At 46.9% G+C, this 23,595-nt stretch overlaps 2 protein-coding genes across 2 annotated transcripts in view; one reads left to right on the top strand and one right to left on the bottom strand.

Annotated features, from left to right (window-relative positions):
* The window catches only part of DHX57 (DExH-box helicase 57), a 31,005-nt gene extending 24,875 nt beyond the window's left edge, over positions 1-6,130 (bottom strand). The window contains exons 1-4 of the mRNA XM_065401093.1: positions 5,916-6,130; positions 4,216-4,368; positions 3,052-3,225; positions 1,455-2,293 (exon numbers count right to left, since the gene is read on the bottom strand). Coding sequence (XP_065257165.1) covers positions 1,455-2,293; positions 3,052-3,225; positions 4,216-4,368; positions 5,916-6,130 — 1,381 coding nt within the window. The remainder of the gene's footprint in view (positions 1-1,454; positions 2,294-3,051; positions 3,226-4,215; positions 4,369-5,915) is intronic.
* Positions 6,131-7,560: 1,430 nt separating this feature from the next.
* Positions 7,561-19,766, top strand: MORN2 (MORN repeat containing 2). Its single transcript, XM_065401505.1, has 5 exons — positions 7,561-7,621; positions 12,106-12,156; positions 13,706-13,812; positions 14,705-14,841; positions 19,664-19,766. The coding sequence occupies exons 1-5, from the start codon at positions 7,561-7,563 to the stop codon at positions 19,764-19,766; spliced, it is 459 nt and encodes a 152-aa protein (XP_065257577.1).
* The last annotated feature ends 3,829 nt before the right edge of the window (positions 19,767-23,595 follow it).

Here is a 23,595-nt window from a genome sequence, read left to right as displayed (position 1 = left end):
GGTCCCTTCTGACCTTAAAGTCTATGAGTCTATTACCAGAGCTAGAAGCAAATGTTTTATAACATAAAAAAGCTGATTTGAAATCCATACTAAGGTTCAATTTCCTAAACCCAGCCACATCTACATTTGAGCTGTTTAAAAAAGTAATCTTGTTTTTAAAATGTAATGGGAAGATTCCGTTGCCACTGTCCATGCGCTCAAAAAATGGTGTAGTAGTTTTTGCTCAAATTTCCCAAGAAAGTTCACCTTCGAGAAGAGACCAACTCTGGAACATTCCATCTCAACAAGTGAAAGTTTTGGAAAGTTATGAGTAGTTCAGGACAGGGGACTGGAATACAATCTTTACTTATAGGTAGGGCCTTGTGCAGATCGCAATTTCACAGGCTGGGCAGAAATCCACACTGCAATTTTTCCAACAGCAGGGATGCAGAAAGGGGCATCCGCACATGCTGGTCTTGTGCTCAGTGCAGCTTGCAGCAGAATTGGGGCGGGGAGGGGAGGAAATAAAGCAGGATGGACGGGGACTTGGCATCTGGTTTTATACAAGGCACAGTAGCCAGCGCTGCTGCCACTTGGACCACACAGCCGTACTGAGCACAAGACCAGAGCATGCAGATGCCCGTTTCCACCTCTCTGCTGCCTGAAAAAAACTGAAGCAGTGTGGTGGGGGAGGGAGGAGAAAGGAACAGACTCAGTGGCCATGCGAGGCACAGCAGCCAGCACTGCCGCTGCTTAGAACATGAATAGCCATGGCCTCGGGAGGAGGACACGGGGAGGCAGAAGCGGCCATCTGTGCCTACCAGCCTTGTGCTCGATGCAGCTTGTAGCACACATTCCAAGCAGCAGCACTGCTGGCTAGAGTGCCTAGCAGAAAACAGGCTGCTCGGCTCGCCCCCAAAGTGCTGCTCCAACGTGGCACTGCCATGCACTACGAGCATGAGACCAGTGCTTCTGCCTCTCCACTGTTGGAAATGTCACCGCCGTGTCAGAGGGACTCAGCAGCCGTGCGCATTCTATGGAAAAAAAAATCGATACTTTCCCGTGACACTGCCGTGAATCTTCAAAAGAATATCCAGGATTTCCACAAGGCCTTACTTATACAGGGCGGCTGCCAAACCTGTGATAAATAATGTGGTCCAACGACTCTCTCCTTGGAAATCTGTTTGTAGTTACTGCCTGTGTAATGCATCCAGGAGTATGGAGCAATATTACAAACGAGACACATCATTAGGAATGTTATAAATCTGGGTGAAACACCCGCTCAGCCTTAACTCCAGCTTTATAAAGTCTTTTTATTTTTTGCCTAGGAATTTTTTCAGTTTTTAAATGTTTCAAAATTGGTCAGTAACAGAAGCACTGGGACAAGCAGCCTGAACTTCACTCCCAGCCTTCGCTTTAGCCTCTAGACTGTACTCCCACCATCAAAAGAAAAGCCTTTACGTTGCTGTCCTTACCTTCTGACATGCAATTTGAAACAGGTGAACTATCTGGAAACACTTGTTTATGACCGTCTGTATGGGTTCTTGTTGAGGGCATGACCAGCAGGGACATAGGAGGGACGCTATATTTGTGGGAAGTATTAGTAAGTAACTCGGTTATCTCTGATTCATCCTCCAAACAGGTTATTAAAGAATACACAACTGGTTCATTAGCCTCTGCAGACGTCAAGGCCTTTCCATAGAGGAATTCAGCAATGTGTAAACGACAAGCCAGAGGTAGATTCTCATTGGTGGAATAAAATGCCACAATGGGTGCCTGATAGGGGTATTTGTTATCCTCAGGAAATCTGATTTCAAGTTCGTATAAAGGAGAGTTATCGCCATTAGATCTGAGGTGAGCGTCATCCACAGAATTCTGTAACATTCTTGGCAGGTGCTTTGGAGGAGTCTCATGTTGGAATTTGCATCTTGAGCCAAACTTGCAGCCTCCTTGAAGGTAAAATTTACAGACTTTGTTTAAAGTCTGTTTTGCCACATCTTTGGCAGCACTATCCCTTTGTTTGGATGTGCTGACTTTATTTGTTAAGTGTTCCAGTTCCAACCCAAATGTCCAAACTCTGTTTTTAATTCTTTCTACAAAGTTTTCTCCGTAGATTGAACAGAGAGCAAAAGCCTCTTCTTGCCTTTGTTCCAAGCATTCTTCTAGACTGGCCTGAACAGCTGCTTCTGAGATTTGCATCCTCTCTCCGTATTTTTCTGAAAAGCACTGCAAGAGCAAGTGTTCCAACGATGCCCCAATGTTACCATTGCAGGATCTTAGTATTGTCCGACAGCGCTCATTATCAAAGCCATACCTGCAGCAGAATGGAGAAAAACAATTGCAAAAGGCAATGACAAAAGAGCAATGAAATATGAAGTAACTGCAGATCTATTCAATTAAACTAATTTAATATAAGCTTATATGGAATCAGACATCATTACTTTTCTGTTTGAAATATTTTGAGAGAATTTTAGTGCTCATGGGAGGTGCCCAACTGGCAGCTATGGAAACAGAAGTCCATTATTTAGCCAGTCCATGACGGATTCACCCATTCGGTGAACCTTCCACATTTCAGAAAGTAACACATGACAGCTACAGGATTATTAAATCATACAGTGCAAAGTCAACTCTTCAGAGAAAGTTCAGTTAGAGATAAAAAGCTTCCACCTATGAAAAGAAAAAAAAAAAAAAAAAAAAAAGCTCATGACTGCTTACAAGGTACCATGTGTGAACTATAACGACAACGGAATTCTACATGGTATAGAAAGATTTGATATTTGCCCATTGGAACTGCCAAAATTGAATGCAAATACTTTCCATTTCCATTAACTATCCTGAATATTTGATTTTACAGTATCTATTTCTGTTTCTCGGAGAGACAACTGAAACCACCAAACGTAGCAAGGCTGGAATGATGTAAGTGTTATTTTAAGCGCATTCACAAAAGGGGCTGATTCTGTTAGTCCTCGGCATGCAGAACTCCCACCAAAGTCAACGAGAGTACCAAGCACTGAGGGCTTAACGTACAGTTTCCAGGAGTGCAAGCGTCTTATTTATTATGAACGGAATCACCTGGAAAGTTTATGCACAGCAAATGAAGACACCTCACTTTCCACCATTTTATGTTCATCTGGTTCAGAAACCAGCCTTGTAGTTACTTCAGAAATCTCTTCGTCTGCTGACCAGCACTGCACATCATCAAAATAATCAGGTTCATCATCATCATCTTCGCCTGATGCAGCCATTCTGATAAAGAGATATCAAATCATTAATAGCATTATACATTTTAATTAGATGCATGTCTGTGTGATTCAAAATTATGGTGTTTCAAATAAAGGGAAAATTGAAGAACAACATGCTGCTTTTATTTAGAATAGCCTGTCTGCTAAAATGTTATACATTACACATAACTGAGGTATGGACACCATTAACTGGCAGAATGCAATTTCAAGAGCAAAAATACTGTACGCAGCAAACATTTGAAATGATTATTTTTTTAAATAATTCTTGTCCACAACTTAGGAATCCTGGCTAAGTTTCCTAGAGAAGTCAAGTCTTTCTATGGATCTGCTACAGGAGTGCAAAGAAACCAAAAACCTTCAAGAATGACCATCAGCAAAACAGGGAAGATCAAATTTGATATTCCTGATAATTCTAAAGTTAATAAAAAATAAGGACTTCTTTATACTTCATAAAGCACAACAACAACAACAAAGAAAAAGGAACAAAGCCATTTTCTGCTCTTCAAGTCAACTTTAAAGAAATAAGGGAACAAGCAATTACTTTTGGAAGTGGTGATAAATCAGAGAGCTTAAAAGCATTAGAATGGTGCACATTTTCTAATAATTTACATTTGGATAGTTCCTTTCATCTAAAGAAATCCCAAAGCACTTTAGACACCACACAATGCCAGAGTGAGTTAATGATCTCTGGTGTGGAACATAGTAGCCATGTCATAGCAACAGTAATATTACACACCAGTTTGCCAAAAGGAAAGGAAGAAAATTTTTTAGGAAACCTATTCCAACATAGCAACTATGGAAATATATAGTACAGATGAGTTGTGGGTTTTTTTGGCTCCCGACTTTAAGGCACATCATTACATATTACAACAGTGCCCAGTTAATGATGGAAAAGGTTAAAGGCTTTCACATGCAAAATATTTCTCCTCTAAGCAAAGGTACACATGTAAAAAAACTGATCTAGCCAGGAATGGTTTTGTTTGTTTAAACTAACTCTGAACCAGCAGACAGCTCTTGTCCCTGGAGTTCTCGGAGGAGTTCTTTCACCCTTTGCTGATTCTCAGATGTCATATGTATGGTCTGCAGAGGCATCCTCGTTTCAGGTCTCTGTTTGGTTTGCCCTCCTCTTCTGATAACGCAGCTTGATCTAAAAATTAAAACACCCACACACAAATTTCATGTTGATTTATGTAACTGAAATTATACAGACTAATCAGATTCCAACATCAAGAATCCAACAGAAGAATTAAAGTGAGGGCTCCTCCAACACACAAGCACAATGGGACACTTGATTGTGTTTGTGTGTCAGAGGGTCTTTAACAACAAATGCACTTTTTTGGGTCTTATGTCAGATCCTCAGTGTTTTCAAGTTATTTGGCTAGATAAAATCATCAGTGGTTACAATACAGCCAAGCATGTTTAAGTATAGATTGGCTAGAATACATTTTGGATTTAAAAAACTGACAATAGCACATGCACACTAAGATTATACGATAAAAAGACTTTTTGGCAGACCAAAAGCTATCATACATTTGCATTAAAACATGCTTTAAACTTGGAAATGTAAAACTTGAGGAGGAGAAGTTAGCTTTAAAGGACTGGTAATTCAATATGCAAAGCAGAACTCTTTGCCTGTAAGTATAGATTTTTATTTTAACATGAAAATTCACTCTTTCAACATTTACATTTTAAATGGAAGCTGATTATAAGGCCTGTCCACTCTTCTTTCTAGAATTTGTACCATCTATTGTTATTTGCCAGTAAAAAGACTGCTACAACTTAGTGTTACATAGTTGCTGTGGTGAAAGTAAGTTGTACCAGAGAGAAAGAGTGCCACTAAGCCACTGCCCAAAAGCAGCAGGAAGAGTGGGAGGTATGTGTGTGTAAATCCCAGGGAACTGGGCACAGGCTTTGGAGTCAGAGATCCCGAATCCTATTGTGCTTTTCCAACTCCTCTCTCAACTAGCCTTAAGACTTAAAAATTTACCAGCATTTGCTGAGACATCCCACTCCTCCATGCTGCGATTTATTTGATGGGTCACTAATTTCTGTAAACCTCACTTACCCCCATGTGTGAAATCAAGTTAACTTGCTCCTCCCTCACCTGAAGGTCAGACTAGAACCAGTGTCTGGGACTTGAAAGCTAGCAATTACAGGCAAAGTTCAGCACCAATCTGGTCATCTTAAAAGCTCCATCTAGGCACTACGATTTCACTGTGCATAACAACTACTCGGGGGTTTCCATCTTACTCTTTTCTGAAACATTATCTTCAGTGGCTCACTGCAATGAAAACTACACTGACAATTACTCAGGTAACAATGCTCTAAAAAAATGCATCAAGAACTATCCAAACGTGCCTAACTGTGGCAAAATCTATTACAAGAAATCCAGGCCTTGATTTACAGGTTAAGGGAGGCTTTTACATTGGTGCTAACTTAAAAGAGAATAAATACGCACACAAAAAGTATTTGAAGAGCATTTGTCTGTGTTTCTTTTAAAGTTATTCTATGTGTATGTGCATTAATCTAAGCCGTTTACCCGGGTTTCTTATTATATAAAATATGTTATCTGGAAACTTTCCCAAGTATAAGAATGCCTATTCTCTTTACATTTCCAAACATTCAAAGGTGTTCAAAAAGGGGATTTGAAGTGTCCCACAAATCTTAGTCACATAGAAAATGAATAATACTGACCTGGATGCAACTGGCGGTTCCTCAAAGCAGCAAAAGTCATCCCCATCATCCCAAGCTTTGCTTGACCCTTTTTTATTTCCACCAACATGAGATTTGTTACACTGTCCTCTTCCTCTGCCTCTTCCTCCTCCTCCTCCTCCTCCGCCTCCGCCTCTACCTCGCCCTCTTCCTCCGCCTCTATTCGGCCTTCCTCTTCTCTTCCCTGCTGAACTCATTTTCTCTTACTAAGGGGAAAAAAAGGTTAAACAAATATTCTTATAATTATGCAATACAGTCCATGTTTCTTGGTGCACATCATACTCTTATTTATATGGTACAATAAAGAGTATTGTTAACAAATGGTCTGTTAAAAATATGCCTTGTCTAATTCATATGTCCAAGAAGCAAGTGTACTCTTCTACAACAGTTGTTGTAAAATACAAAAGCTAGTCTAGTCCATTGTGATAGCAGGTTTTTGCTAACGTAGCTGTAGTGTTGGTGCTTTCGTTTCTTCATTTGAAAAATGAGTCTAGTAACAATGCTTTGTGCTTACCTCTTTTCATCAGTAGATCTCAGAGCACTTTAAAAAGGCGGGTAAGTATTATTAGCCTGATATCACAGGTGCCCCAGTTATGGCCTCATGGAGATTTAGAATTCACATCCATTCAGCCAGAGTCCATCGGTGCTGACCCTTAAGCATTCATGAGTGCAAGCTGGTGTTTGCACCAACTGAGCTCATCAGGAATTACCCCTGCTTGAAATATACAGACCCGATGGATCTGCGTTCATCTTAGGGGGATCAGTGAGAGGCCACAGCCTTCTGTGAGGAGCCGCACGCCTCCTCGGCAGCTTTGGCCCCACTTTTTCGTACTGCAATTCTAATGGGGACACAATGATGGAACTTTCTAAGGCGCAGATGACCCAGGAACAACCCTTACAGGGGATCTCCACTGTGGAGAGGTATCCAGTCTTTATTACTTTTCCACCCGAAAGTTTGCAGGGCTGGGGAGGATGAGGATGCATGTTCTTTAAAAATAATCTACATGAGGCACTGTAGTCTAGTGGAGAAGACATGAGTCTAACTATACATCTCAACCTTCAATCCTGCCATTACATGACACAAGCCATTAAAAACTTATGACAGAAGACCAAAATGTAGAACACTGTATTTTGTTGCATATCACAACATAAAGTGGTTCGGGTTCTGTAGTTTCCACAGCAGAGTGTTTCTCTTTTAAGACTTGGCCTGCTAAACCCAGGGTTGTGAGTTCAATCTTTGAGGGGGCCATTTAGGGATCTGGGGCAAAAATCTGTCTGGGGATTGGTCCTGCTTTGAGCAGGGGGTTGGACTAGATGACCTCCTGAGGTTCCTTCCAATCCTGATATTCTATGATCTATGATAATTAACAGCCTATAATAGCTTTTCACTGTAAGACCGATTTTACAGGATGTTTTCTCATTGTGGAATTCAATAAACCAGATTTTAAAATAGAAAAACAGCAAAGACAAATGCCATGATATGGGATCACAAAGAACCTTTACTTGGCAACTATCCAAACCAATGTTATACTGTACCAATGCAGCACATCTGGTAAGACGCTCCATGTCGATGGGAGAGAACTCTCCTGTCAGCATAATAAAACCACCTCAGTGAATAGCAGAAGCTATGTCGGTGAAAGAAGCTCTCCTGACGACACAGCGCTATGTACTCGAGCGCTTATGTCAGCGTAACTTATGTTGCTCAGGGGGGTGGTTTATTCACACCCTGAGTGGCATAAGTTCTGTCGACATAAACTGTAGTGTAAACACAGCCTTACTCTACAACAGAGTTTTATAACAAGTCGCTGTCTCAGCTAAACAGATGCTGTTGCCCCTGCACAGTGGAGGAGGGAGTGTGTATGTGGGCAGCATTGCTGCAAGGCCACGCTAGAGAGGTACGAAGCCTGAGCAGCGCACCCAGCAGGGGCACTGGGTAGAAGCAAAGGTGCCTGATGCTGGTCACAGTTGGGGCTGACATGTCAGTGGGTTAAGACACCTGGGGGGGGGGGGGGGGGGGAATGACATCCAGCACAAGACATAAAACCAATTTAATCATCCCCTAGAGACACCACAGCCCCATTTGGGACCAAAGCCCTCCACCACGACCGCACCCATAATACCCCCTACCCCCTGTGATGTCCCCCATCCTCCACCACAGCCCCACCCATAACACCCCCTAGCCCCTGTGATGCCCCCCACCCTCCACCACAGCCCCACCCATAACACCCCCTACCCCTGTGATGCCCCCCATCCTCCACCACGACCCCACCCATAACACCCCCTAGCCCCTATGATGCCCCCCCATCCTCCACCACAGCCCCACCCATAACACCCCCTACCCCTGTGATGCCCCCATCCTCCACCACGACCCCACCCATAACACCCCCTAGCCCCTGTGATGTCCCCCATCCTCCACCACAGCCCCACCCATAACACCCCCTAGCCCCTGTGATGTCCCCCATCCTCCACCACAGCCCCACCCATAACACCCCCTACCCCTGTGATGCCCCCCATCCTCCACCACAGCCCCACCCATAACACCCCCTACCCCTGTGATGCCCCCCATCCTCCACCACGACCCCACCCATAACACCCCCTAACCCCTGTGATGCCCCCCATCCTCCACCACAGCCCCACCCATAACACCCCCTAGCCCCTGTGATGCCCCCCACCCTCCACCACAGCCCCACCCATAACACCCCCTACCCCTGTGATGTCCCCCCATCCTCCACCACAGCCCCACCCATAACACCCCCTAGCCCCTGTGATGCCCCCCACCCTCCACCACAGCCCCACCCATAACACCCCCTAGCCCCTGTGATGTCCCCCATCCTCCACCACAGCCCCACCCATAACACCCCCTAGCCCCTGTGATGCCCCCCACCCTCCACCACAGCCCCACCCATAACACCCCCTACCCCTGTGATGCCCCCCATCCTCCACCACGACCCCACCCATAACACCCCCTAGCCCCTGTGATGTCCCCCATCCTCCACCACAGCCCCACCCATAACACCCCCTAGCCCCGGTGATGTCCCCCATCCTCCACCACAGCCCCACCCATAACACCCCCTACCCCTGTGATGCCCCCCATCCTCCACCACAGCCCCACCCATAACACCCCCTACCCCTGTGATGCCCCCCATCCTCCACCACAGCCCCACCCATAACACCCCCTACCCCTGTGATGCCCCCCACCCTCCACCACAGCCCCACCCATAACACCCCCTACCCCTGTGATGCCCCCCACCCTCCACCACAGCCCCACCCATAACACCCCCTACCCCTGTGATGTCCCCCCATCCTCCACCACAGCCCCACCCATAACACCCCCTAGCCCCTGTGATGCCCCCCACCCTCCACCACAGCCCCACCCATAACACCCCCTAGCCCCTGTGATGTCCCCCATCCTCCACCACAGCCCCACCCATAACACCCCCTAGCCCCTGTGATGTCCCCCATCCTCCACCACGACCCCACCCATAACACCCCCTAACCCCTGTGATGCCCCCCACCCTCCACCACAGCCCCACCCATAACACCCCCTACCCCTGTGATGCCCCCCATCCTCCACCACGACCCCACCCATAACACCCCCTAGCCCCTGTGATGTCCCCCATCCTCCACCACAGCCCCACCCATAACACCCCCTAGCCCCGGTGATGTCCCCCATCCTCCACCACAGCCCCACCCATAACACCCCCTACCCCTGTGATGCCCCCCATCCTCCACCACGACCCCACCCATAACACCCCCTAACCCCTGTGATGCCCCCATCCTCCACCACAGCCCCACCCATAACACCCCCTAACCCCTGTGATGCCCCCCATCCTCCACCACAGCCCCACCCATAACACCCCCTAGCCCCGGTGATGTCCCCCATCCTCCACCACAGCCCCACCCATAACACCCCCTACCCCTGTGATGCCCCCCATCCTCCACCACGACCCCACCCATAACACCCCCTAACCCCTGTGATGCCCCCATCCTCCACCACAGCCCCACCCATAACACCCCCTAACCCCTGTGATGCCCCCCACCCTCCACCACAGCCCCACCCATAACACCCCCTACCCCTGTGATGTCCCCCCATCCTCCACCACAGCCCCACCCATAACACCCCCTACCCCTGTGATGCCCCCCATCCTCCACCACAGCCCCACCCATAACACCCCCTACCCCTGTGATGCCCCCCACCCTCCACCACAGCCCCACCCATAACACCCCCTACCCCTGTGATGTCCCCCATCCTCCACCACGACCCCACCCATAACACCCCCTAACCCCTGTGATGCCCCCCCATCCTCCACCACAGCCCCACCCATAACACCCCCTAACCCCTGTGATGCCCCCCACCCTCCACCACGACCCCACCCATAACACCCCCTAACCCCTGTGATGCCCCCCCATCCTCCACCACAGCCCCACCCATAACACCCCCTAACCCCTGTGATGCCCCCCATCCTCCACCACAGCCCCACCCATAACACCCCCTAGCCCCTGTGATGCCCCCCCACCACGACCTCACCCACCGCCTGTCAAACCCTCTCCCCACAGCACGCCCACGGGATCAGTCCGCCCCCGACGCCCGTGGGGCAAACGCCGCCCTTTGGGGATACCCCCCCTCCTACCTGTCACAACAGACTCCGAAGCCGGCCCAGCGCAGGCAACCGCGACCCGGAAGTGAACTCCCTTCTACTTCCGGTGCAAGAGTCAATCTGTCTCCATAGCAACCGCAGACACCGCGTCCCAGGCATGGCTGGTGAGCGCTCCTGCCCCCCCCACCCCCACCACCATCCCCTGCCAGAGCCCGGGCCCCCCGCCCCCCCGGCTCCCTGTCAGAGCGCGGACCCGCCAACCCCCAGCACCCCCCCGCCAGAGCCCGCTCGGCCAGTCACAGAAGTTGACGCTGGTCCCGTCAGGCCGGTTTGGGAACGCGGCGCCCCGGAGCGGGACGGACGTGTCCAATTCAGGCCGGGCGAGCCCTGATCCCGGGCCGGGCTGCCAAGCCTCCAGGATTGCCCGGGAGTCTCCAGGAAGGGAAGACTATCCTGTCATTAAACATTATGCCATGTGATGAAACCTCCAGGAATCCCGCCAACCACAGTTGGCAACCCCAATCCCAGGGCAAGGTGACGACAGCAACACGGGACTTGATGAACACAGACTCCGATTCCTGCTGGTGCCTCTGCGCAGGGTTGAGAGCGGACGTCGCGCTGCAGCTTGTTCAGCGGGGAGCCTCATGTTTGCTCAGGGACCTAAGCAATTCAGAGCAGAGTACCCCCCTAGTGCTCTCTGTGTGTATAAAAAGTGGTACATTGCCCTTACACTATTACTGGCTTTATAAAGCCTTACACCATCATACAGGCAATGGCTATATTTACTATCTTGTGTGTGAACCTCATTCTGGGCCATTCCAGGGTTGCCAGTTTTGGTGGGAAGCTTCGTCACATGACATAATGTTTAATTAAAGATTAATCTTCAATTCCTGAACGCTCCAGGACAACCCCGGAGCATTGGCAACCCTACACGACGCCCACCTTTTAACCATCCCACAATTGCATCTGATATCTGCAGAAGGCTGTGCCTTTGGGGGTCCTAAAGTGTGGAACTCACTGTCTGAAACATCTGTGTCTATTCATCTCTCCCCACATTTCAGAAAGAAAAAAGAAAACCTCAACTTTTTTATTTCAAAGGGTATTTTATTGTGACTACTATTGGTCCTATGTTTATTACATTTCCCCCACTATCTGCTTTTTCCCTTCTTTTTGTACTGGATGCTAACATTTGTGTCTGTCCGGAATGTTGAATGTTTCTTTTCATTATGCTTTTCTTGTATTTTAATTAGTTCTCATTAATTTGTAACATAGAATATCAGGGTTGGAAGGGACCTCAGGAGGTCATCTAGTCCAACCCCCTGCTTGAAGCAGGACCAATCCCCCGACAGACTTTTGCCCCAGATCCCTAAATGGCCCCCCTTAAAGATTGAACTCACAACCCTGGGTTTAGCAGGCCAGTGCTCAATCCCTCCCCCCACCCGTACGCTGAGTGCCTTGGAGGAGGAATATGGACATTTTATAAATACAATTATATTATTGATTGATTCTAGTTTGTTTAAAGGCTTGGATTCCAAAATGAAAGTAAAATAATGACACACATTTTCTTTTAACAGGTCCTGAAGTTTATAGAATATCTTTTGTATTTCCAAATAATGACAAATATGGTAAGAAATTCTTGAGAGTTAATGCTTACTCATTCTTGTTGACTGCAATTTAAAAAACTGATAAAAATATCTCAGAACTAGGGTGACCGGATAGCAAGTGTGAAAAATCGGGACACTTTTTTTGGCAAGGGAGGTGGTATAGTTGGTTATATAAGACAAAGCCCCTAATATCGGGACATCTTGTCACCCTCATTAAAACTGAGTTTGTGGTATCAAAAATGTACTATATGCCAACTTAATTGCCGTGACAGAGGTCAGATTTTTAAACCAAAATGCTTTCTTTACTACATGATGCAAAGCACATTCTCTGGTAAGGCCTAATTCTGCTTCCATTGAAGTCAGCAGTGAAAATCCCATTGACCTCAATGGTGCAAGGTTAGGCTCATAGACTCAGGTGTGACTCCTTTGTTAGTCCATACTGGTCAAGGGAGTGGAAGAACATATCTGAGAATTCAATCTGAATTTCCTGCATGGCAGCATAGAACTTTATTATTGTAGGCCACCGGATTGTCCTACATTTGAGTGGCACTGATAAGCGAGAATATAGAGACATAAGAGCGGCCAGACTGGGTCAGACCAAAGGTCCATCTAGCTCAGTATCCTGTCTTCCGACAGTGGCCAATGCCAGGTGCTTCAGAGGGAATTAACAGAAGAGGTAATCATCAAGTGATCCATACCCTGTCACCCATTCATAAAATTTAAGGCCAAAAGGGACCATTCCGATAATCTAGGCCAGGGGTGGCCAAACTTTTTGGCCTGAGGGCCACATTGGGGAATAGAAATTGTATGGCGGGCCATGAATGCTCACAAAATTGGGGTTAGGGTGTGGGAGGGGGTGAGGGCTCTGGCTGCGGGTGCAGGCTCTGGGGTGGGGCTGGGGATGAGGAGTTTGGGGTACAGGAGGGTTCTCTGGGCTGGGATCGAGGGGTTTGGAGAGCAGGAGGGGGATCAGGGCTGGGGCAGAGGATTGGGGCATGGGGAGAGGCTCGGGGTGCAGGCTCTAAGCAGCACTTACCTCAAGCGGCTCCCGGAAGCAGTAGCATGTCCCTTCTTTGGCTCCTACCCAGAGGCACGGCCAGGCGGCTCTGCATGCTGCCCCATCGGCAGGCACCGCCCCTGTAGCTCCCATTGGAGTGCTTAGGAGCCAGAGCGGGGCCATGCCGCAGCTTCCAGGAGCTGCATGGACTGGCTCCCGACCCTACGCCCTGTCCGGAGCGGGGCCCGCCCACGTGGAGCAGCCCCCAACCCAGCGCCCTGGCTGAAGCTGACCTTTTGCATGACATGCATGACCCCCCACATATCCTGTAGGAAACAATCCTGCACAGGGAGTGAAATGGATTAAATAATAATAATAATAATAATAATAATAATAATAATTGCCATCTCTGACCTAATAGGTCTTTTGCATCTTTAACTTCTAGAGATTTATTCCAAGATTTAAGTTTTTTGATTAAATCCTGCCTGATTCAAATGGAAATGACTGTTTGAATTTCAATATATTGAAAGTAACAGGGTTTCTCTGACTACTCTTTTGCTTCACTCATTTTAGATGGCGAGTGTATAAGAACACCTGATGGTGCTCTTGTGAGGCATGGAGATGGAGTTCATACCACCCCTGATGGAATTACTTACACCGGAAACTGGAAAAATGATAAGGTAATTTAAAAGTTCTCTATTTAAAACATCTGTGGAGCTTCCAGTTAACATTAATGAATATTCGATTGTTTCCCACTGGTTATCTAGTTTTAAAGAATAAGCCTTGGCTTGTCTTTCGGAATTACTGAGACAAAATGAGCACATATAGGAAAAGTTGGTTTTTGTTGTTGTTGAGAAAAAAATTGGTGCTACAGAGTGTGTAGCCCCTGTAACTAGACAAATAACAATGCAATTAGAAGGGAGCTTCTCCTGGCAACACTTAGTTTGGCATGTCATTCTTTTTAGTCTGTTGGTGGTTTTTTAAAGATAATTCAGTAAAAAAGCTACATTAAAAGAATTTTAAACAAAGGGAAACTGACTTATGGATTTTGATTGGCCAAGCTGAGAAGAATGCAAGAGTAAACAGCGCATCAACAGCAACAAGTACACTGTTAAGGTTGTGTAGTAGATGCAAGTTTGATGAAGCTGAGGTGTGTCTGGCTTATGGGGTGTGTATTGTATTGCTTGGAGTGCATTGTTGACACCATTGTAGGCACTATGAAGTTAGAAAGAAATGCACACGCCTTTTCCCTTAACTTCTTATTTCCATTCTATTAAGGTTTGGGATGAGAGTTTAAAAGCTGAGGCTCTCTGCTGTATGGACACAAAAGATCCCATGACACTTTTCACAAGAGGAGGGTTTACTGTATAGTTACCTTGGCCAAAAACTTCTGAGACCCTCTGAAAACCTTGCACAACTGAGAGCCTGGGTAATCCCTAAAGAGTATTAGGTGCCCTACCTGTTTATTTAATAATAGAGTACATTCAAAGAAAATTATCTGAAGACACTGGTATCCATCAATATTTTAAGAATAAGTATTAATCCTCTTCCTCAACTCCTTGTTAAACATAGATGAATGGCGGTGGAAGGCTTGAGCATCCTTCAGGGGCAGTCTATGAAGGCGAGTTCAAGGACAACATGTTTCATGGACTAGGAACCTATTCATTTCCAAATGGAGCAAAGTACATTGGAAATTTCAATGAAAACAAGTAAGCTTCACACCAAAGACACGAGAGTTGTTTAGGCTGCTCCCTCCAAGCATGTGGGTTTTAATACTGCAAGATACTAAATCTCCACACAAAGCTGACCAAACGTGGGAGTCGATTTCTCTTGCCAGTGAAGGATGAGGCCATTTTGAAATTTTTCATTTCGTAGGGCGTCTCTTAATGAGCATTTGCAAGTTGGGGTGTAAATCTGCATCGCTGCAGCACACTGTGCACGAACTGTCCATATGGACCCTGCTTCCGTGCACTAAAAGTTCCTTAGTGTGCATTGATGTGCAGCAGTTTGAAGCTGTGGTATTAGGAAACTTGTAATGGGCAGGAGCAGGGTCTACACAAACCATTAGTGCAGGGCCCACTGAAGCTTTGCAGATGGATACCCCAGCTTGCCGCACACTACCTGCTCATTTAGACAAACTACTCGTACAGTCATAGCCATAGATTCATAGTGTTTAAGGTCAGAAGGGATTAATGTGCTAGATTAAAAAGACCTTTAGCACCCAGTATTTTCTCCCTGTCACGGTACTTATACACACTATAATTAAGTCACCTCTCAGTTTTCTTTTTGATAAGATAAACAGATTGAGTTCTTTAATTGTCTCACCGTAAGGCATTTTCCCCAGCTTAGAAATAATTTTTGTGGTTCTTTTCTGCACCCTCTTCAATTTTTCAACATTCTTTTTAAAATGCGGACAGCAGAACTGGATGCTGTATTCCTGTATCGGTCTCACCAATGCTGTATACAGAGAGTCATCTTACTATCCTCCTCCTCCTCACCACTCCCTTGTTTACACAGCCAAGGATAGCATTAGCTGTTTGCCAGAGCAGCACACTAGGAATTGGTGTTGAGTTACTTCTCTGCTATGATCCTTTTCAAAGTCACTGCTTTACAGGGTCCATTCCCCCAGTCAGTGCTTAATTTGTGCCAGGGTTTGCCAGCACCTCTAGGCTTGAAAGTTCATAGCCCCAGTACTGGTGGGCTTGCTGCATCAGTTATGAATGTAAAAAAATTGCTTGAGCCCCGGCCCCTCTTTCATAACAAATTAAGCATTGCCCCAGTCCGTAGGTAAGGCTGCATTCCTTATTCCTAGATGTTTTAAGATAGAAGTTTAGATTCCAAAGTGATGAGGAAATGCTGCATCTGGAGGTATTTTTTTTATCATTCAGATGAATGGAAAAGCTGTAGTGCTGACCTTATAAAACATCAGCTGAGTCTGTTGATGCAGGGTTGTGAATGAGGGGTTTTGTATGAGGAAAAGATTGTATGTCCCTGAAACAGAAAGTGGATTTTGATTTCATAATAAGTGAATCTAATCAAAAAATTGACTTTAAAACTGACGTCAACAGTGTTCATATTCATTCTCCTTAAATGAGTCTTGGCAAATTTGCTCAGGTTTGAAGTTAATACAAGATTATTTTTTTTAACTACCACCTCAGGGTAGCGTCTGAAAAGCGAGCTGCATTTTTTCTATATTGTTAACAAACAATGAAGAACCTTGAATCAGAATACAGTTTTGCTGGTGATGCACAGAGAGAACTGAATACACCAGTGCTAGAAATGTGACCAGTGATTATGATATTTTTAAGGCATCAGTCCCTGCTGTCAGAATCCAATCAGATACCAAATACAAATCTATATCCTAAAACCAAACCAGTATTTTTTTGAAAAGTAATATCGCATTTATTTTAGCGCTTTACAAGGAAAATCCATTTAAAATTACACTGCCCAGCATATGTATTTGCTGTTTCAGAATTTGTAATTTTAAACTCTATTGTAGGGATTCTGTGTGCACTATGATATAAAACACAAGATGTAAGCATTCTGTGAAAACAAACAGTGAGTGCCTACCATTTTGGCAAGGACGTTTGGAAATACATCAAGATGGTGGCTCCCGTGTGTTTTCTCTCAAAAGCCTGTGTGTGTGTTAGGCCAGCACAATGCCTATGCACCTCCTCTATCCCACTTTAGTGAGATGTAAGTGGTGCATCGGTCTCCTGCTGGCCCTTTGCACAGGGATGAATATCACCAGTTGTGAATATGTGGTCAATCCAGTATGCTCTTAGCCGCAGGAAGGATTGTGTGGTGTTGCTCTGGGTCCACGTGTCAGTGTAGGATGAGTAGAAATTCACAAATTTTTATTAGCAATATTCCTTGCTAGTGAACTTGTTCAGACATATTAGGGATCACTGTGTTAGGAAAAAATTTGTGAAGGGGAGTTGGTAACAAAGCTTCTGGAATATGATCAGTTGACCAGTGGTTGGCTACTCCGCAACAGAAGTTAGCTGGTTAGGGTGCCCAGGCAACAAGTATGAAAAATCGGGACGGGGGTGGGGGCCTATGTAAGAAAAAGACCCAAAAAATCGGAACTGTCCCTATAAAATCGGGACATCTGGTCACCCTATAGCTGGTTATCTCCCACCATCGTCTCACCCTACATATTATGAATCTTCCTGGCATTCAAAGAATCTATTTTCCATGCCACCGTCTTTATAGTTCTCTGTAATGCTTGAGGCATCCGAAGAAGTGGGTTGTAGCCCACAAAAGCTTATGCTCTAATAAATTTGTTAGTCTCTAAGGTGCCACAAGTACTCCTGTTCTTTTTGAGGCTAGCTTGCAATTCTAAATACACTGTGGTCCCTGACAACCCTTTCTAGGTTATCTCAGGATTCCTTGAGAAAACTGAGATACCACTATGCCACTATTTCTCATTCACTTCTCAAGAGGAACAGGTCCCCCAGGACTGTTTTTAAAGTTTAATTTTCCATTGCCAAGGCATATTGGAGCATAGACATTGCTTCATTGAGGGAGTATTCAGATATTTTGACCTTGAACAGAGCTTTAAAATATCCACAGAGACCTGCTTTTTTGAGGAGTGAGTCCAAAATGGCTGTTCCAGGAGTCTATAAAACACTGCACTTTGTCTTGGCGCACCATAACAAGGAGAATTGGTAGGGATGGGGAACGGCTAAGGAAAGATACGTTTACAGCATTAAGATCACACAGTAACTTGCTTTATGTATGTGTGCATCTTGTGGGTGCCACTAATAAAAATCAGGGTAAGTTCCATGGAGCTTAGTCCAGCTAACCTTAGATCACTGCTGGGCAGTGAAGGTGTGCCTTCACAGGCCACCTACTGTGAGGAAGTGTAGGGCACCCACTAGGCCGGGTTGGGCAAACTCTTTGGCCCGAGGGCCATATCGGGGTTGCGAAATGGTATGGAGGGCCGGGTAGGGAAGGCTGTGCCTCCCCAAACAGCCTGCCCCGCCCCCATACGCCCCCTGACTGCCCCCCTCAGAAACCCCGACCCATCCAAGCCCCCCTGCTCCTTGTCCCCTGACCACCCCCTCCTGGGACCCCCTGCCCCTGACTGCCCCCAGGACCCCACCCCCGACTGCCCCCAGGACCCCACCCCCATCCAACCCCCCCTCCCTGTCCCCTAACCGTCCCCTCCCGGGACCCCCTGCCCCTAACCGCCCCCCAGGACCCCCCCACCCCTTTCGGAATGTGGCCCTGCGAACGCGGGGGGAGGATTCAGGAGGAGCAGGGGCAGCCACGCAGCCGGAGAGAAGCGTCGGTTTCCCCTTCAAAGCGCCACTTCTCTCCGGCCGGCTGCGCGGCTGCCCGGTGCTCCTCCCGAGTCCTCCGGTCGCACTCCCACACCGCCCGCCTGCTCCCCTGCCCCTCAGTGCAGCCCCTCCCCCCTGCGGGGGGGTGCGCCGGTGCTGAGCTGCCTGAGTGCCTGGCCCTGGGGCCCCCTGTTGTTGGGGGGGGCACCCTGTGTTCACCCCTGAGCTGCGCCACCTGGCCGGAGCCAGCCACGCCGCCGCACTGCCGCACGGTGAGCTGAGGCTGCGGGGGAGGGGGGCTCAGGGGCTGGGCAGGACAGGACGGTCCCGCGGGCCGTAGTTTGCCCACCCCTGCACTAGGCTATTGGGAAGGGAGGTGTAGCCTGACGGGCCCGCTTCTTTTGCCCTATGTATTGCCCCTGTTGAAGTCTTTGAGGCTCCTAGGCCAGAGCTTTTATAGCTTATAGTCATGGAGTTTAAGGCTAGAAGGGACCATCCAATCATCTAGACTGACCTCCTTTACATCACAGGCCACACACCACCCTGTGTCCACAGACTAAACCCAACAAAGGAAATAGACCAAAGCACTCCAGCCCACAGGCAGAGAATAGGAGAGACCCAGGTGCACCAATGCTCAGGGCCCTTGCAGTGGCAGGGAGTTAGTTAAGTGAGATCTATCCAGATAATCCAGCAAGTGACCCAAACGTGCTGTTGAAGGCAAAAACACGCCAAGGTCACCGTGAGTCTGACCTGGGAGAAAATTCCTTCCCAACCCCACATGGTGATCAGTCGGACCCGGAGCATGTGAGCAAGAACCAGCCAGCCCAGCACCTGAGAGAGAGAATGCTTGTTGGTGCCACCTCAGTGCCCTGGCCCACCCCAGCCAATGTCCCATTTCCAGCTTTGGCCATCCCACATGCTTCAGATGAAGGAGACCAAAAAAAAAAAATCCAAAATATATCGGGAGGAAAAGATGCCTTCCTGGCTCCTGAAGCATGAGTTTTAGGAACATCAGACAAACTGGAAGGGGCTCCTGAGACTATTGAGGAGATAATTATCACATGGGAAAAAGTTAGGGGAACTGCTTGCTCTGTAAGGCGGGGCAGGGGGAGAGCGCTGGATTCTGGTGCCCAAACTCCGGCTGGTCTGTTGATGTACCTAGGCATTTCTAGAGCTCTCATCATTGTATTCACAGCACGTTGATCGCAGTCTCCATTAACAGATTGGTTTTATACTGTTACAGGCTGGAAGGTGAAGGAGAATTTATAGATACACAAGGCCTGGAATGGAGTGGCACATTTCATTACACAGCAGCACCAGGACTGAAGCTTAAGCTGGAAATGTAGCTATTTTGCACTAAAGGTAACCTGTATTAAATACTGTTCTTATGCTGCATTTTGACTTAATAGTTGTAAGCAAGGTTTACAATAGCAACTGATGTCTTAACATATTTATTAGAAATAATTTCCCAGGCTACCTCCTGTAAATAAAATTAACCAAACTAAACATTCCATTGTTTTTCTTTTCATTATGAAGTTCTATTTTAAGGATGTCTAACAAATGATGTGAAACAATGGGGTGAATTTAAAACCAGAGCAGTTCATGACTAATTAGTCTTTAAAATAATTTAGTTATTAAATCTAAGGGAGACTGTATCAGGAATTTCAGAAAGTTTTGAGTTTCAAAAGAAAACAGGACTCTGAAGACACCATTCATCAATGAGAGAGGCCCCTTTTATGCTTAATTTGTGCAAGTTTCAGAGAAAAACAGCAACTCTCACACACAGCAGCACTCACAACCGTGCACAAACACAGCATGACTGCACTTGCACAAAGTGCCACTAGTGCACCACTGCAGTGCCAGCATATGCAAGTGTAGCACTTCAGTTCGTCCTCTCGGTACAATCCCATAATGCTCCTGACCACACTTCAGTAACAGCTCTGACAGCTCAGCGCTTTGGCTCCGTCACCCGCCAAGCTACTCACCTGGCTGCATACAGGCCTTGGAACAGATGAGGCAGTATGTAGCTGATCTCAATGCCGCCCTGATCTCTCATGGAGTTCTAGTACAATGAAAATTGTATTTGACATTTTTATTTGGCTTTGATCAGCACCGAGCTCTTTACAGAACCATACACAGTTTGGGTTGCACTTTAAAAACAGAACTTTGTTTTACAGTTAAAAAGAGAAATTTTGTTTAACTTTTTTTTTTTTTTTTTTTTTTGTGAGAGTGAAAAGACTCTTCAACACCTGAAAAAACAAGAGAGTTTAATAAGCTCATGCACTACCTCCTCCTGCAGATACAATACACTACAGCACATGAATGCTCTTACCTTATGGGGGCTGGGAATGGCATCTCAGTGAGGCAGCTGCGTCTCCTACCCCTGAGCAGAAAAAGGCACACTGAACAACAACACATACAAGACAAACCCCCAACCCAAGGACATCCCAGTGTTCTCCATACCGCTCCACGACCCCATTGTCCCCAACGATCTGGGGTTTCCACTGCACGAGGTGGGGCAGAGGACGTGAGGGTGGAGATAGAAACTGACACAAATAGACAATGTTTAATCTCCTGCGGGAGCCAGGTCCAGACCAAACTGCCAGATCAGCTGAACAACCATACAGACTAATCCATCAATGAAAGAAATCAACAATGGAGAACAATTGTGTACCACAATGCCCGAACATAAAAAGAGCGGCAGTAAGTAACTGACAAGGTCAGAAAGAGACAGATCCAGGAAAATATCAGATCAAAATGTATCAGAATGCTGTTCCTTGCTAAAAATCTAGTTTTGGAGCAAATTCATACTTAACTTGTTTTGAAAGCCCAAGCTCTTTGTCAGCTGTTTGCAAACAGGACGTGCTGATCTGGGATAAAGCACAGAGGGGTGCCACACTTTTGAAAATGTAAAAACCCTATTGACTCATCTCCAGTCCTGGTGTTGATGGTATTTCCCAAGCTGTAGCCATATCAATAGATGTCAGAAGCGGCAGTCTCAGTGGGTTGCGACTCCAGGTCTATGGCTCTGATTGGCTGCCCATAGCACATTGTTCCAGATGGCTTTCAAGACTCCAAAGCCAGGTTTGCTCAAATAGAGAACGTCTGGTGAGCTTATGGGCCTTCAAGAGAGTCGCCAGGTATTGGCAGGGATTTCACGATGTCCAGCTAGTGACAGACCCCAAGCTGCTCATTATGCTCACATACACCTAAGACCTAGACAACGTTCCCCTTAGATGCCAAGGATTGCTCATGTGCCAGATGTGATTTAAACCTACTGCACAATAAGCAGCAGAGGAGCCCAGGTGGTGGCTCAGACCTCACTGAGGTCTGAGCCACCTAGATTTGCCAGGAATTGGAATGATACAGAGAGACGCATGGGGCCTGCTTGCTTCACCACGGAAATTAGAACTGATTCAAAAAGCCTCTAGTGCTGATCCACAATTGCAAACTGTATTCAAGTGTGACATAAGAAATGGCTGGCTCAGTTACTTACCAGGCGTCTCACACACAGCCCAGGACCTTCTCTGTAACCAGAGAGGCACTCACTGCAGCTGAAGGCCAGGTTACCTATGCCGTCTGATAAAGAACCATTTTTAGGAGACAGCTCTTTGTTCAGAAAGGTCTCCAAAAAAGGCTTCTGGCTCCCCCAGGAGCTTTGGAAATAAGGCATTCTTGTGGCGGGGCGCTTATACTCAGCAGTGTTGCCAACTCTCATGATTTTGGGTGTTTTACTCAAAGCCACAGCTCCTGGGGAGAGGTGATTTAAGTGAGAATCTCAGCTTCCATTAAAACACAAATGATACTAAATTTTTAGCTGTTGTGGCTGTGGTGAAAGGCTGGATAAATATGACCCCTAAAGCTCAAAAACTAGAAGGTGAATGAAAACTACCCAACATTGACCATTTGTTAGAAGTCTCATCATTTCTAAGCAAAGCTTGTGATTTTTGGGGCCTGGCTCATCATTTATGACGGCTCAGGGCTGGTGATACTGCAGTTCTTATCTCGGGGCCCACAAGGGGCTCTCTGTAAAGGATTCCACAGCCCTCTTCTTTGTGTGGTCTCCACATTTCTATCTTGATGCACAGACATGCAGCCGTCAGTCTTGCCCAACAGCTCGTAGACTGTGGAACTGCTGACTAGAGTTTCATCAGAAAATCCCAGTTTGTCAAACCAGAAATGTTTAGTAGAAACCTCTTGAGTTGGACAAAACTGTTGTCAAATCACAGGCAGGGTTCCACTGGACTCCTGGCTTGTTTCCTGGAGGGCCACTGGGGACCCTGGCTTCTAGGCTCCTGGAGCTGGAGCTAGTGGGAGCCCTGGCAGCTGAAGACTGAATTAGACACTATTCTTGTTGGTTTCACCATTGCTATTCACTAAAAGCAGCCATGAAACTGACAAGAATCATGTCAGTTTCATAAGTCGCTGCCAAGATCTAGGGATGATGCATCAGTGTTTCTGAAACAAATACTTCATGGAATTCCCAGCTTGTGGTTTTGGACCGAACTGGAACAAGACCAACTGTCACAATATCCGGCAAATCGGGAGTTCTGTGTTTGGGCCAGCTCTACTGCTGACGTCATCGGGTTCCTGAGTCTGTGAGTGTGCTGCTCCCTGAGGCTGCTGGAAGTGTGTGTGGGGGGGTTTTCTGAGGCCATGTACCCCAAGTCCTAGCTTTGTGGAGATTGGGGCAGAAGAGGGCTCATCTACCTGCTGCTCATCAGTACTGCTGGCAGTGGCTTCTGCTAGGTCTCTGCCAGCTGGAAGAGGCTCCCCCTGGGAAGTCCATGCAGTGCTTGAGCTCCAGGCTACTCCTGGAAGCATTCATTCTGCCCCTTCTGGGCTATGCACCAGCTGCACCTGAGCCCACCAGCAGCAAGTCTCTGTGTCCTAAATTCTTGATTTAAGAAAGGCACCGTCTTTTTGCAGGCCTGCTAATAACTTAGGAGTCAGCCTCTCCCTGTCCTTGGGGCTGTTTATCTGGGACCCTTTTTCACTAAGCCACTTACTTTGCTCCACAGTGTTTGTACTCAAGTGGGCTGCACAGTTCTGAATTTCAGTTACCTCTGCCTGAAGGGGGGTCTCTGGGCCGGACTTCGTCCTGTAGCTGCGAGAGCAAGTTCTTCTTTTCTTTGTTGTTCATCGCGCCTATCCTGGGCATTGTGGCTTCTACTC

The sequence above is a fragment of the Emys orbicularis genome, chromosome 3 (assembly GCF_028017835.1).
Source record: "Emys orbicularis isolate rEmyOrb1 chromosome 3, rEmyOrb1.hap1, whole genome shotgun sequence".
Lineage (NCBI taxonomy): Eukaryota > Metazoa > Chordata > Testudines > Emydidae > Emys > Emys orbicularis.
The sequence above is the reverse complement of the archived record's forward strand: the minus strand, read 5'-3'. Positions and strand labels throughout refer to the sequence as shown.